This window comes from Cinclus cinclus, chromosome 31 (assembly GCF_963662255.1).
Source record: "Cinclus cinclus chromosome 31, bCinCin1.1, whole genome shotgun sequence".
In the NCBI taxonomy this organism is placed as follows: Eukaryota; Metazoa; Chordata; class Aves; order Passeriformes; family Cinclidae; genus Cinclus; species Cinclus cinclus.
The window spans coordinates 2,662,664-2,677,397 of record NC_085076.1 but is presented as its reverse complement, the minus strand read 5'-3'; the positions used below and the strand labels follow the sequence as shown (position 1 = coordinate 2,677,397).

The window sequence follows — 14,734 nt, the reverse complement described above, 5'->3', positions numbered from 1 at the left end:
TCCTGGAATCCTGGGGCTGGAGCAGAGCCTGGCACTGACCATGGCTCCATTTGGGGCTGGATCAGAGCCTGGCACTGACCATGGCTCCACTGGGATGGAGCAGAGCCTGGCACTGACCATGGCTCCATTGGGGATGGAGCAGAGCCTGGCACTGACCATGGCTCCATTTGGGGATGGATCAGAGCCTGGCACTGACCATGGCTCCATTGGGGATGGAGCAGAGCCTGGCACTGACCATGGCTCCATTTGGGGATGGATCAGAGCCTGGCACTGACCATGGCTCCATTTGGGGATGGATCAGAGCCTGGCACTGACCATGGCTCCATTTGGGGATGGATCAGAGCCTGGCACTGACCATGGCTCCATTTGGGGATGGAGCAGAGCCTGGCACTGACCATGGCTCCATTGGGGATGGATCAGAGCCTGGCACTGACCATGGCTCCACTGGGATGGATCAGAGCCTGGCACTGACCATGGCTCCATTGGAGATGGATCAGAGCCTGGCACTGACCATGGCTCCATTGGGATGGATCAGAGCCTGGCACTGACCATGGCTCCATTTGGGGCTGGATCAGAGCCTGGCACTGACCATGGCTCCATTTGGGGATGGAGCAGAGCCTGGCACTGACCATGGCTCCATTGGGATGGATCAGAGCCTGGCACTGACCATGGCTCCATTGGGGATGGATCAGAGCCTGGCACTGACCATGGCTCCATTGGGATGGATCAGAGCCTGGCACTGACCATGGCTCCATTGGGGATGGATCAGAGCCTGGCACTGACCATGGCTCCATTGGGGATGGATCAGAGCCTGGCACTGACCATGGCTCCATTGGGGATGGATCAGAGCCTGGCACTGACCATGGCTCCATTTGGGGATGGATCAGAGCCTGGCACTGACCATGGCTCCACTGGGATGGATCAGAGCCTGGCACTGACCATGGCTCCATTTGGGGATGGATCAGAGCCTGGCACTGACCATGGCTCCACTGGGATGGATCAGAGCCTGGCACTGACCATGGCTCCATTTGGGGATGGAGCAGAGCCTGGCACTGACCATGGCTCCATTTGGGGATGGATCAGAGCCTGGCACTGACCATGGCTCCATTTGGGGATGGATCAGAGCCTGGCACTGACCATGGCTCCATTTGGGGATGGATCAGAGCCTGGCACTGACCATGGCTCCATTGGGGATGGATCAGAGCCTGGCACTGACCATGGCTCCATTGGGATGGATCAGAGCCTGGCACTGACCATGGCTCCATTGGGGGATGGATCAGAGCCTGGCACTGACCATGGCTCCATTGGGGATGGATCAGAGCCTGGCACTGACCATGGCTCCATTGGGGATGGATCAGAGCCTGGCACTGACCATGGCTCCACTGGGATGGAGCAGAGCCTGGCACCGACCATGGCTCCATTGGGGATGGATCAGAGCCTGGCACTGACCATGGCTCCACTGGGATGGAGCAGAGCCTGGCACTGACCATGGCTCCATTGGGGATGGATCAGAGCCTGGCACTGACCATGGCTCCATTTGGGGATGGATCAGAGCCTGGCACTGACCATGGCTCCATTGGGGATGGATCAGAGCCTGGCACTGACCATGGCTCCATTGGGGATGGATCAGAGCCTGGCACTGACCATGGCTCCATTTGGGGATGGATCAGAGCCTGGCACTGACCATGGCTCCATTTGGGGATGGATCAGAGCCTGGCACTGACCATGGCTCCATTGGGGATGGATCAGAGCCTGGCACTGACCATGGCTCCATTTGGGGATGGATCAGAGCCTGGCACTGACCATGGCTCCATTTGGGGATGGATCAGAGCCTGGCACTGACCATGGCTCCATTGGGGATGGATCAGAGCCTGGCACTGACCATGGCTCCATTGGGATGGATCAGAGCCTGGCACTGACCATGGCTCCATTGGGGATGGATCAGAGCCTGGCACTGACCATGGCTCCATTTGGGGATGGATCAGAGCCTGGCACTGACCATGGCTCCATTTGGGGATGGATCAGAGCCTGGCACTGACCATGGCTCCATTTGGGGATGGATCAGAGCCTGGCACTGACCATGGCTCCACTGGGATGGATCAGAGCCTGGCACTGACCATGGCTCCATTGGGATGGATCAGAGCCTGGCACTGACCATGGCTCCATTGGGGATGGAGCAGAGCCTGGCACTGACCATGGCTCCATTGGGGATGGATCAGAGCCTGGCACTGACCATGGCTCCATTTGGGGATGGATCAGAGCCTGGCACTGACCATGGCTCCATTGGGGATGGATCAGAGCCTGGCACTGACCATGGCTCCATTGGGATGGATCAGAGCCTGGCACTGACCATGGCTCCATTGGGGATGGAGCAGAGCCTGGCACTGACCATGGCTCCACTGGGATGGATCAGAGCCTGGCACTGACCATGGCTGCACTGGGGTGAGATCTCACCCTGACCCCAAGCCCTGACCTTCTCCATCCCTGGACCCTCTCCCATTCCCATCAGGATGAGCAAGGAGTGACTCACCCACGGCAGGGACATCATCATCCCCAAGGTCACCTGGGTGTCCCCACCGTGCCACTCCTGCCCTGCCAGCTCAGCTCCTGCTCCTGTCTCACCCAAGCTGGGTCCAGTCTGGGCCCAGAGGCAGCTCAGTGACATTTTGGGACAGCCCAAAAAGTAAGATTTAACCCCCTTTTTCTGCAGGAGGTTTTCTGGTCTGTGATGCTTTCCAAACTTTGCCCATGAACTCACAAACCCCTTGGGTTGCAGACGGAAAAAAAACCCCAAAACAACCCCAAACATTTAGGGGATGTTAAATGCAGAGTTTTACATAGGAATGGAACATCTGGGTGGCTTTTTTTGGGATCCAAGGCGGTGCAGAGCCCTTTGTCCCTGACCTACATACACCTGTGCAGGTGTGCTGTAAACATCCTCGGAGCTGCGGGATAATGAGGGAGGCTCCCTGGGAAGAGAACAGGACTGACCGGAAGGAATCCTCTCCTCCTCCCACTCCCGGGAGCTGCCAGGAGCTGCCAGGAGCTGCTCCCACCACTCCCGGCCCGGCCCCGGCTGATGCAGGTGAGTCTCCACCGCTTCTTTTTTGGGTTTGAAATGAGTTTTGTGTTCGGGGAGGGGGGGTTTGGTTTGGTTTAGAGCTGGTTTTACCTGGCAGGGCTCAGGTCTGGAGGCAGCAGGATGGGATCAGCTCCCAGGCAGGAGCTGGACTCGCTTTCCTCACCTGCAGGAGCTGATTCATTCACCCCACAAGTGCCTGGATGCTTCCAGGGAACAGCTTCCCTTTAATTTAACCAGGGAAAGTGGAGAAATGAAGGAAATAAAAGGTGAAAGTCCTCAGAGAAGCTGGGAAAGGAAAACTTCTTTTTACCTCTGGTGAAATAAAACACAAGAAGGCTGAGCAGGATATTTGGGATTATTGGAACGGGATTTTCCTGACGGTGGCTGTGGGATTTTTGGGATTATTGGAACGGGATTTTCCTGATGGTGGCTGTGGGATGCTTGGGATTAGTGGAAGGGGATTTTCCTGACTTCCTTCAGATTCTGCTCCTCTCCAGGACTGGAGCCATGTCCAAGCTCATTAAAGCCATCACGGACATGCTGCAGAATTCCCAGGGCAGCCCCAGGAAGGGCAGGAAACCGGAGCCCTTCAGCAGGAGCGAGTTCAAGAAGCTGATCCAGCAGGAATTCGCTCCTGTCAAGGTAACAGCAAGGGCTGGAGGAGGGAAAGGAAGGTGGGAAAGGTGCTGGGGGGAGGGGTCTGGAACAGCCACACCACCTCCAGGGCTGGGCTGGGGTCTCCCCACTCTTCCATTTTTGTCCCCCAAAGCTCCCGTGGCCTCTCCCGGTGCTGCTGCCCCCCTTTTCCTGCAGGGTCAGGCCCAGATGTGCTCCAGGCTCTGCACCTCTGGGATTCGGGCATCCTGGGGATGAGAGGTCCCGGCCTTTCCTCCCCCTCAGGTGGGGCTGACGGGGTCCTGTCCCCTCAGAGGTCCCCGAGCAGCAAGTACAGATCCATCCCCCGGAGCTCGGAGCAGGACACGGAGCCCATGACCACGGAGAGAGCTCCTGCCAAGCCCTGCGTGTACTGAGGGCTCTCTGCTGCTCCTGGCACCTGCAGGGAGCAGGTAAGGGACACCCAGAGCTCCGGGACCCCTCCTTGGGTGGGGACAGAGCCATCCCTGAGCCTGGTGTCACCCCGGGGTGACGAGGTGCGCTCACCCCAGTCCATGGATGGGAGGGCGTTTAATCAGCTCTAATTAAATTCACGTAGTAATTGGGCAGCGATCAGTGCGAAGCAGAGGGGGTTGGAGGGAGGCGGTTGAGTCCTGCCAGGTTTTGGGGTGGTTTTGGGGTGGTCGTGGGCGAGCCCCCCGTGGGTTTTCCTCCCTTCCCGCAGGATCCCTGGATTGCTCCGTGGGCAGCAGCGATGCTGGGATCTCCTTCCAAGCTTTCCCTGCTCCTGCCACATCCTGGAAGAAGCGAAGACCCCGCCCAGCTCCAGCGATTTACCTCCATGAGGCAAAAAATATCCCCAAAAATTCGGTGCTGATGCTCCAGCGGTGTCTCCTTTGGGTGCTTTAAAAACGCAGCTTTGAAGGCTTGGGAGAATGGCTGGGGGCTGATTTTCTTTTCTTTTTTTTTTTTTTTTCCTCATAAAAAGCAACGGGTGAAATCTCAACCCCTTCACCCCGGTTATTGATGAGGAGAAAGTGAAAAAATCCCTGGGTAATAAGGCTGGGATGAGCAGGGTAATTAACTGGACTCAGCCTGTACAGCAATAATGAACCCAGAGGGAGGAAAATAAAATTTTTCATTGTTGGGAGCTCATTTAGAGTCAACAGCAAAATTCCCACGGGGTTTTTGGCTGGGCTGGACACACCAAAAATGCACCTGAGCTGCAGCCAATCCTCCATCTCTGGCCGAGGGAGCTCATTTTCATGGAGATTTTTCTGCGCTGTAAATATCCCAAAGGCATTTTTCCCCCGGCTTATTTCCCCCCCCCCCCTTTTTTTTTTTTTTTTTGTGGTTTTAAGACCACAAAAAACCCAATAAAAACCATCCAACCCAGTGCCTGCCTGGATTTTAGAAGCCTCCCGAGGCAGGAGGGGGCTCAAAGCTGTGGTGGGGAAGCTCTGAGGGCTCGAGAGAGGGTTGGGAAGCCCTGGGGGTCCAGGGGGATTGGGGAGAGGGTTTTGGGCTTTCTCCAGCACTGGGATCCCACAGGGATGATCCCATGGGGATGATCACCTCAGGGATCATCCCCAAGGAATGATCCCACAGAAATGATCCCATGGGGATGATCCCCCAGGAATGATCCACCAGGGATGATCCCCCGGAATGATCCCAATGATTGATCCCCAAGGAATGATCCCCCAAGAAATGATCCCCCAAGAAATGATCCCCCAAGGAATGATCCCCCTGGAACGATCCCCCATGCATGATCCCCCAAGGAATGATCCCCCAAGGAATGATCCCAAAGAATAATCCCCAAGGAATGATCCCCGAGGAATGATCCCCCAGAAATGATCCCCCAAGGAATGATCCCCCAAGGAATGATCCCACAGTGGCCAGAGCATTCCAAGGTTTCAAGGGAACCCAGCTCTGGCACAAGCTCTGCATTAATCCAGCCCCAACCCTCCAGGGGCACGGAAAACACGACAGAGAAGTTTTGGGATGAGCACGGAAAACAAGGCAGAGAAGTTTTGGGATGAGCGACCTCAGATCTTTCCCAACTTCTTCCATCCCGTGATTCCGAGTTTAAGGAAACACCGAGACAAGAGGGATTTAGGGAATGTGACTCTTTATTGTCACATTAATGGTCCAGGGCACATCCTGGGCCACCAGGGCAGCCCCGAGCTGGCCCTGCCCAGGCTCCCCAAACCCCTCGAACATCCCCGGCCAGCCCCAGCTCCTGGGCAGTGATTCCCCCAGGAGGAAAATCCACCGCAGTTACCTGAGCGCGTGTGGGATACGAGAGCAGGGAATGAGGATCCTGAGATGGGACCAGCTTTATAGAGGTGTCCCTCCTTTTCCCGGGAAATGAGACAGCTCCGTGTCATGGGATCTGTCCATCCAACACCCAGTTCTGTTCACACCTCCCTGACTCACAGGCGATGGATATCGCTCCGTTTTTATCTGTTTCCTGTGCCACATCAGCTGCTAATTGCCGGCCTCACCTGCCTCCGGTGGGAAAACCCGTGGCTGCCTGGTTTTCCAAAGGTTCGTCTGCTCGGGCTTTGCTGAGTGAAATTAAGCCCGGTTTTAATTATAGCCCCGTCTCCTGCTCCCAGAGCTTAATCCCTGCTCCCAGAGCTTAATCCCTGCTCTGGAGCTGGCACCAGATAAAGCCAGGAATGATCCAGGTAAAAAGAGGGGAAAGTGGCTTTTTCTTCTTCACGGGGACAATGGGATGAGGGAAAAACCCTCCTGGAATTCCTGTGGAGAAGGAAGCTTTGCCTGGGAGCTGTCGGAGGGAGAAGGGAACAGGAGCAGTTTGTGCTTAAACCCAGCATCGCTTTCAAGACAAATCAGTGGATTTTGGCAGCGAAAATCTGCTCCTTCCTGCTTTTCCTGGGAGCTGTGAGTGGCTTTGGACACTCAATCTTTGAGCGAGGCAGGAAAACCTCCCAGCCCTAAAACCCCTTCCCGGGCTGCTTCCCTGGCTCTGGAAAACGGGGATGGGAAGTTTAAGGAAACACCGAGACAAGAAGGATTTAGGGAATGTGACTCTTTATTGTCACATTAATGGTCCAGGGTACAGCCTGGGCCACCAGGGCAGCCCCGAGCTGGCCCTGCCCAGGCTCCAGAGGGCACCGGGACAAGGCGTGGGCCACGCTGTCACTTCATCTTCTGCTGTCACTTCATCTTCTGCTGTGGCACCTGTGGCACCTGTGGCACCTGTGGCACCTGCTGCTGCTGCTGCTTCCCGTGGCAGCTGGAGCCACCAGAGCTGTGACAGCCGCCACCCCCAGAGCTGTGACAGCCCCCGGAGCCACCAGAGCTGTGACAGCCACCACCCCCAGAGCTGTGACAGCCCCCAGAGCTGCCCCCAGAGCTGTGACAGCCCCCGGAGCTGCCCCCAGAGCTGTGGCAGCCGCCACCCCCTGAGCTGTGGCAGCCACCGCTGCTCTGGCGCTGCTGCCGGTGGCACTGGTCCTTGTCCTGGCGGGAGCACATGGCCCTGTGCTGGGTGACCTGTGGGGACAAAGGAGCTCTCAGGGCCTTTTCTTTCCTGTTCCTGCCCTTCCAGGCAAGGAGAATCCGGGTGTTCCTTTCCCAGTCTCAGCCAGATCCCACGTTTCTCTTCAAAGCTTTCCTTGTTCCTTTTCCCCGCCAGGATTGTCCCACCTGGAGACGTTGGGGACACCCAGGCCATGCCTGGATTTCCAAAGCCGACCCCCCAGAGCCTCCCTCCACATCCCCTCTCAGCTCCTGGGCTCCCTCCTCACCCACCCCAGAACAAATCCCAAATCCCAGCTTAGTTCCAGGCGCGAGGATCCAAACTCACCCTCCCCGAGGGTTTTGGAGCCCCCCCAGCTCTTACCTGAGCTTCTTGTGCAGGGAAGAGAAGAAGAAGAGATCAGAAGGAATGAGGCTTTTGGGGACAGGAGCACTTTTATACCCTCCCTGAACACCCCACCTGGAGGAGAAGCCCCTCCCTGTGCCACAGCTCTGCCCGTTCATTTAATTTGCCGATGGATTTTTTATTTTTTTATTTTTTTTTTTGCCTCCCCATTCCTCAGGCTCCTGGGGTGACTCACCCCATCCACGCTGGGATTGCCTCTCCTTATAGGTTGCTTTTCCTGTCCACAGAAATTTAATTGCTGGCTTTGCTGGGCTGGGGGAGTCGTGTGGGCGGCCCCGGTTTCCCCAGGTCAGGTTTGGTGTTGGTCACACCCCGGGGAGTGCTTTGGGTTCACTGGGGGGAGATGATGTCTCATCCCCAAACCACAATATCCCTCCAGAATGTCCTGAGGTTCTCCAGGCCTGCAAACCCCCTGAAAACTGGGATGGCTTTGGAAGTACCAAAACCAACTTTGGGAAAGGGGGAAACTCTTGTTCAACAGGAATTCCCTCCATGCTGGGCACTGGTGAGGGGAATGGCCAGGGCTGTGTCCAGGTTCTGGGCAAGAGGAGGGAACAGAGCTTGGAAGGGGCTGGAGAATTCCCGAGAAAACTGGGAAAGGGGCTCAGCTTGGAGGAAAGGAGCCTCAGAGGGAATTTCTGGCTCTGCACAAGTCCCTGACAGGAGGGCCAGGTTGGAATCAGGAGGAATTATTTCCTGGGAAGGGCAGGGGCTGCCCAGGGAGGTCTGGAGTCGCTATCCCTGGAGGTGTCCAAGGAATTCCTGGCTGTGACCCTCTGGGCTGGGGACAAGGTGGGGATCGGGCACAGCTTGCTCTTGATGGCCTTGGAGGGCTTTTCCATCCTCAGGGATTTTGGGATTTGCCTGGAATCACCGTTGGCTCATTCCTCTTCAAACCGGTCAAAACATGGTAGGGCCATGAGGAAACTCCACGGTTTCCACAAACAGCTGGAATTCTTATTTTGGGAAGGAATAAGCCCTGCCCTGGGCTTATCCAGGATTAGCAAGGTACTTAATTATGTGGTTGAGTCTCAGCCTGGGAACAATTCTGGAGCCACGATTTTATTCCCGATGCTGCCGGAGGAGGAGGAGGAGGAGGAGGTGGAGGAGGAAGAGGGATCCCATGGGAGCCCTTAGTGGTGTCACATTGTGGGGAACTGGCAGACCCCTGGGATTTTCTCCAAAGCTGCAGGAACAGCCTTTTTGCGTTCACAATAATTTTCCCTGATCCCCAATTAGCTCCTAATTGGCCAGCAAATCCCGGTGCTATTCAGCCCCACACGGAGATAATTTGGGATACTCCCTGTCCCTTTCTGCTGTGTGGGCTGGGAATTCTTTAGGACCACGTTTCTGTCACTGCTTGTGAAAGGCATCACAGCCATGAAACAGCAAATAAAGGCTGAAACCTGGATTTTCCCAACTGGGAACTGATGTTGTTTAGTCAGTGTGAAAAGCTGGTGAAACACCAGCTGGGAAATATTTCCCTTCCTCCCGAGCTCTCCTGCTTTTGATTTGTCTTTGTCTGCATTGGTTGAGGTTCTGTGATGACCATCCAGAACCCATCCACATTTGCTGATACCCAAAAATATTTGGGATTTCGGGATTTTGGGAAAGGTGGGAGAACAGGGCAGGGGAAGGAACCGGGTGAGCAACTTGAATCTTCTTTTGTGTTGCTGAACTTCCACCACGATCTAGAACAGCATCAGAGTAAAATGTGCCTGGGCTTGGTCGCTGCTCGTTAATTGGGTTTTCTTCTGGCCTCAGCAGAAATATGGTCAATGACTTCTGGGGAAAAAAGACTCGAAGGAATTTTTGGCTCCTGGCATCTCCCTGTGTTGAGTTCCTCGTGTTCTAATTGCTCTGAGCTCGTTAACAATGGACACCTCTACATTGTGTGGTTGGCCACCTGAATGTACCTTGAAAATGGGATTTGGAGTGGGGGCCTCAAGGCAAATCCCAGACTCAGCCAAGGATCCTTCCCTGCTCCAAGAAGAAGGGAGGGAGCTGCTGCCTGCACCCTTTTCAGCAATGCCAGAAATTTCTGATCCTCCTGACGCACTCGAGAACGATCTTATCACAGGAACATCCACTTCGTGAATGGCAGTACTAGAGCAATAAATTACCCAATTCGTTTTAATTACAAGCTGAGAAGAAATTCAGCAGCTCCTTGTGTAAGGATGGAGCAACGCCCCTGGCACGACCCAGAGCTCAGGCAGGCCTGGGCACGGTGTTTCTCGAAAGGCTGGCCGCAGGTTTGCCACCAGCCTCCCCCAAGGGCAGTGTTTTGGGGCCAAATAGTGAAAAAAAAGTGGGTTTTTTTGTCTGTAGGACTCTTTGGCTCAAAACCTCTCCCAAATTAGGGATTGTGGTGGCTCAAATGTAGTCACAAACTGATCCAGACTCAACTGTGCCAGCATGAACAAAGAGTTTATTTCAACACCCGCAGAGAAGCTCAGGACAGGTTACAGGGGAGGGGAAGGAAAAATTTCCTTGGGAATTGCTGGGGACAGGTAAAGCTTTCAGAACGTGGCACAGGATCTGGGACGTTCCTGTGGATCACCTGCAGCTGGTGGGGCCATCACTTCATCTTTGAGGACACTTGGTAGATTTGCTGCTGGCACTCCTGCGGCTTTCCATGGCAACCGGATCCACTGCTCCCATGGCAACTAGATCCACCACTGCTCCCATGGCAACCAGATCCACTGGTCCCATGGCAACCAGATCCACCACTGCTCCCATGGCAACCGGATCCACTGGTCCCATGGCAACCAGATCCACCACTGCTCCCATGGCAACCGGATCCGCTGCTCCTGTGGCAACCGGATCCGCTGCTCCTGTGGCAACTGGATCCGCTGCTCCCATGGCAGCCAGATCCACTGGTCCCGTGGCAACCGGACCCGCTGCTGTGGCAGGAGGCCCGCTCCTGCTGGTGGCACTGGTCCTTGTCCTGGCGGGAGCACATGGCTGGAGACCTGCTGGGAAAACTCATCCGTGAGAGAAGGCAACAACCAGGGACACTGGGAATGTCCAAGGTGGCGTTGGATGGGACTTGGAGCATCCTGGGACCGTTCTGGGGAGATGTCCCTAAAATCAGTGAGCTGATTTTAAGGTCCCTTCTAACCCAACTGTTTCCATGATTCCATGATTCCGTAATTCCACGATTCTGTAATTCCAAAATTCCGCGATTCCAAGCCAAGTTATTGATCAGCAGAAGAGTTATCCCCACACGTCTGCCCGTGGTGACCTCTTTGAGAGAACCTTTCTCTTTCACATCAGAGAAGAATTAAAAGAGAAGACCTGGGCAGACCCCAGAGCGAGACACGCTGAGTCCTCTGCCACCAGAGCCAGGAATTTTTACCTTTTCCTACTCAGCAGAAGCACTGAGATGGAGACAGGACATGGAGAAGAAGCGCCCAAGAGCTCAGGAGTGGGGAGAAGCTGGAGAGCGTTAGAGGCCTGAAATTCTGATGGATCTGGACTCACCTGGATCAGGAGGAGCTCGGCAGGAGACGCTGAGGATCTGAGACGCTGAGGAGGAGCGGAGAGCGAGCGCTTTTATGGCCCGGCTCGGGTTTCTCCTCCGGAAATGCGATGGGGCCCCACTGGAGGGACCTGATTGCTCAGCACCCCGAGCTCTTGGCTAATTGGGAGTTTTTGCGCTGCTGTTTTGACTCACGGAGCAGATCAATATCCCGATGTTCTTCTTGTTACTCCATGAAATGTTAATTGCCCACCACGCCTGGCCCGCTCGGGTTTTTGTTGCCTTTTGGCTGTGGTGTTCACCTGTTCTTTGTCCCCAAAGCCCGAACTGAGGAGGGACAGAAGTTACAAGGTGGGATTGTGGGGTTGTGAAGGAAACGCAGAAATTAAAGGGAAAGGGAACAAAAAAGGCCACGGTGTTGGGTAGTAAAAATAAACGTATTTAGACAGGTCATAGCATGAAAGAAGCACCAAAAATTCTGGATAAAGCTAGTAAAGAAGCACTAAAACTAAAAGATGGAATTTTTCAAGCCAGTCCTTTCTTTACTCAAAGGCTTTCAAGCCAAGCAGAAGGAATTTAAAGCCCCGTAGGATGCGGAAAACATCCTGGTAGGAGCAGGAGGACATCGGGACCTGCCTCTTTAACGCTCTTCTTTGGGGACAAAAGTGTCTTTGAGCTCCATGCTTGATCTCCCACAGGACTTTAGAGGCCACTGTGATATTAAAAATAGCCTGGATTGAATTAAAATAAAATAAAACCCAGAGCCCAGGAGACTCCTTGGTCCCCAGTGGAGCTGAATCACAGGAATTGATGGATGAGGAAATCCTAGCACGACTCGGGACATTTCACAAACATTGGGAGATTGGAAATCCTTGTGAAACTCATTATTCACGATTAATTACAGCCCTGATTCCCTGCAAGGGGATAAACCTGTTCCATGGTTTGGAACTCCATTGGTGATGGAGACAAACACCTGAGCAGGAGCTGGGGGCCCATGTGTGGGACAGGGTGGTGTTGACCCCACAGCTGGTCCCTGTATCCCCTAAAAAGCTCCTGCTCCTTGGAGAGGCATCCCTGGATCCATTCTGAGAAGGAAATGGCTTTTATTGGGGAAATTTATTGGTTTGATGAAGGAATTGCCTTTGCAGAGGTTGGAAAGGGAGGCTCGGGGCAGTGTCAGCAGCTCCAGATTCCTCCTCTGGCCCAAAAATCTGCCCAGGGGATTCCTCTCCCAGCCCTACCAGACCCTACCAGGAATTTAGGGCCTTTCACCCTGTTGGAGCCTTTCCCAAATCCTCTTCCTGCCTCTTTCCCACAGGGTTTTTTTTTGGGGGATTTATGGAGCAAACCCAGCTGTACCCATTTCCTCACGGTCCCAAACAGCCCCTCTGCTTTTTCCCCTCTCTGACGAAATGCAGATTTTCCTTACACAACTTTATTAATGTTTAATTACTCTCTTGCAGATCCACTCCGTGATGAGAACTGTTACTTACAGACCAGGAAATTGCCTGGAGTGGGAATGAGGAGCCACCAGGTGGAACCAACCCTGAGCCTCCTTGTGCGGTCGCTGCAAACCCATCTTTGGCCACCAGAAGGACCAGAACCCACTGAGAGGGATGCAGAGGAAGAAACACAGAGTTTGAGCCAACATTTTTTTTATTGCCTCCACGTCTGCTGTGGAACGAGGTGAGGAGCGTTTTAAATTCCACGGCGTCAGTGGGTCACAGCTTTGGAGCGCGTTACCAGCAGAGAGACAGAGCAGAGATGGATCACAGCTCAGGGCAGGGACACGGCACGAGAGGCACAAATTCCTTTTGTTTCCCCTCACTCCTCATGGCCTTTATTTGATCTTCCGGGCTGGAACTTTGCAGATCTGCTTCTGTTGCTGGCGGGGGATGCCCTTGGCCACAGGAACACAGCCCTGCTGGATCGGAGGGGGACAGGGACAGGGACAGCTCTGCACTGGCTGGGGACAGGGACAGCTCTGCACTGGCTGGGGACAGGGACAGCTCTGCACTGGCTGGGGACAGGGACAGCTCTGCACTGGTGGGGGACAGCTCTGCACTGGTGGGGGACAGCTCTGCACTGGGATGCTCTGCACTGGTGGGGGACAGCTCTGCACTGGTGGGGGACAGCTCTGCACTGGTTGGGGACAGCTCTGCACTGGTTGGGGACAGCTCTGCACTGGGATGCTCTGCATGGGCTTCCCACAGCACGGCTTGCCACCCTGAGCCCCTGACCCGTGACACCTCTCGGCACACACGGACCTCCCGTAGCCCTGGCACCCCCCTGAACCCCCGTAGGACACCGTGGGCCTCCTGACACAGCTGGACCCCCCTCCGTGGCACGAGCCCGAGGAGCCCTGGCACCTCTCAGAGCACACGGACCTCCCGTAGCCCTGGCACCCTCCCGATGCCCCGTAGCTGTACGTTGGCCTCCTGACGCAGCCGTGGCACGAGCCCGAGGAGCCGGAGTAGCCGTGGCAGCGCTCGGAGCAGCGGGGCTGCCGGTAGCCGTAGTGCCGGTAGTCATGGCCCCTCATGCCCTCGACGCCCTCGCCCTGGCAGCCCGAGGAGCAGCAGTTGGCGTAGCCGTAGCGGAACGGCGTGCGCCGCGTGTCCAGCCAGGAGCCCGACGGGTCGTACCAGGTGGAGTTCAGGTTGAAGTAGGATTCTCTTCCCGAGGAGTAAATCATGGTGGGGCTGCAGGGGAAAACCTGGGAAAGAGGTGGGTTGGTGTCAGCAGAATGTCCTGTGGTTCTGTCTGATTTCCCATCAAACCGCAGGGTTTATCCGGGGATAAACACGGTTTATCCTGGATCCAGAGGAAATTCCTGCAGTTGCCCAACACGGGTCAGATTGCATCTAAATTGCTTCCAAACTGCATCCAAACTGTATCTAAACTGCATCCAAACTGCACCGAAACTGCATCTAAATTGCATCTAAACTGCATCTAAACCACATCCAAATAACATCCAAACTGCATCTAAATCCTCTTCCTGACATTCCCTTTCCATTTTTTCACCTCCAAGAACAACCACACCTCTGTAATTCCCACCCCCAGGTCCCTCAAGAGCTTCTCCCGTGGCTCAGAGTGTGGTGTGAAGGTCTAAAAATCCAAATCCAGACTCCAAATCCAGACCCCCAAATCCAGACCCCATCCAAGAAGGGACCTGGCTGAGTCTCACCAGCTCTGGAGCAAAGGCAGGTGCTGAACGTGAGCAGAATATGAGAGGCCAAGGGGCTCAGGGCTTTTATAAAGCTCTGAGTGCTCCCCTGCCAGTGAAGCATGCAGCAGGAACGAGGATTAAATTATTTACTGGCAAAACATCTCCTCCATTTGGATGCTGTTCCCGGTGCCTGGCATGTTCTGCTTGACTCACGATTTCTGATAAGTATCTTTTAATTATAACATCGTTCCCCAGCGGGGCACATAAAAGAGTGACATGGCCTAAGCCACACTTTGGCTGTGTGAGAGGGGTAATAAAGGAATTATTCACCCTCTGCAGGGGACAGGACACTGACGGGTGTCCTGTGAGTCAGGGGTGCTGATGGCACCGCTCTGGAGGAGCATTTCCATCTGAAGCACGAGCAGGTGATGGGAAGAGCCAGCTCAGAGTCACCAAAAATAAATTGTGCCCCTT

The 14,734-nt window shown here is 54.9% G+C and overlaps 3 protein-coding genes across 3 annotated transcripts; all 3 read right to left on the bottom strand.

Moving 5' to 3' along the window:
- Window positions 1-6,880: 6,880 nt before the first annotated feature.
- LOC134055261 (loricrin-like) lies at window positions 6,881-7,201 on the bottom strand. Its single transcript, XM_062511458.1, has one exon. The coding sequence runs from the start codon at window positions 7,199-7,201 to the stop codon at window positions 6,881-6,883; it is 321 nt and encodes a 106-aa protein (XP_062367442.1).
- A 2,987-nt stretch (window positions 7,202-10,188) lies between these two features.
- On the bottom strand, window positions 10,189-10,572 carry LOC134055263 (uncharacterized). The gene has a single exon (XM_062511460.1). It carries the CDS (start codon window positions 10,570-10,572, stop codon window positions 10,189-10,191), a length of 384 nt encoding a protein of 127 aa, XP_062367444.1.
- A 2,359-nt stretch (window positions 10,573-12,931) lies between these two features.
- On the bottom strand, window positions 12,932-13,786 carry LOC134055325 (keratin-associated protein 5-3-like). The gene is made up of 2 exons (XM_062511594.1): window positions 13,126-13,786; window positions 12,932-13,053 (listed from the first exon to the last, which is right to left on the bottom strand). Exons 1-2 carry the CDS (start codon window positions 13,784-13,786, stop codon window positions 12,932-12,934), a joined length of 783 nt encoding a protein of 260 aa, XP_062367578.1.
- Window positions 13,787-14,734: the final 948 nt, after the last annotated feature.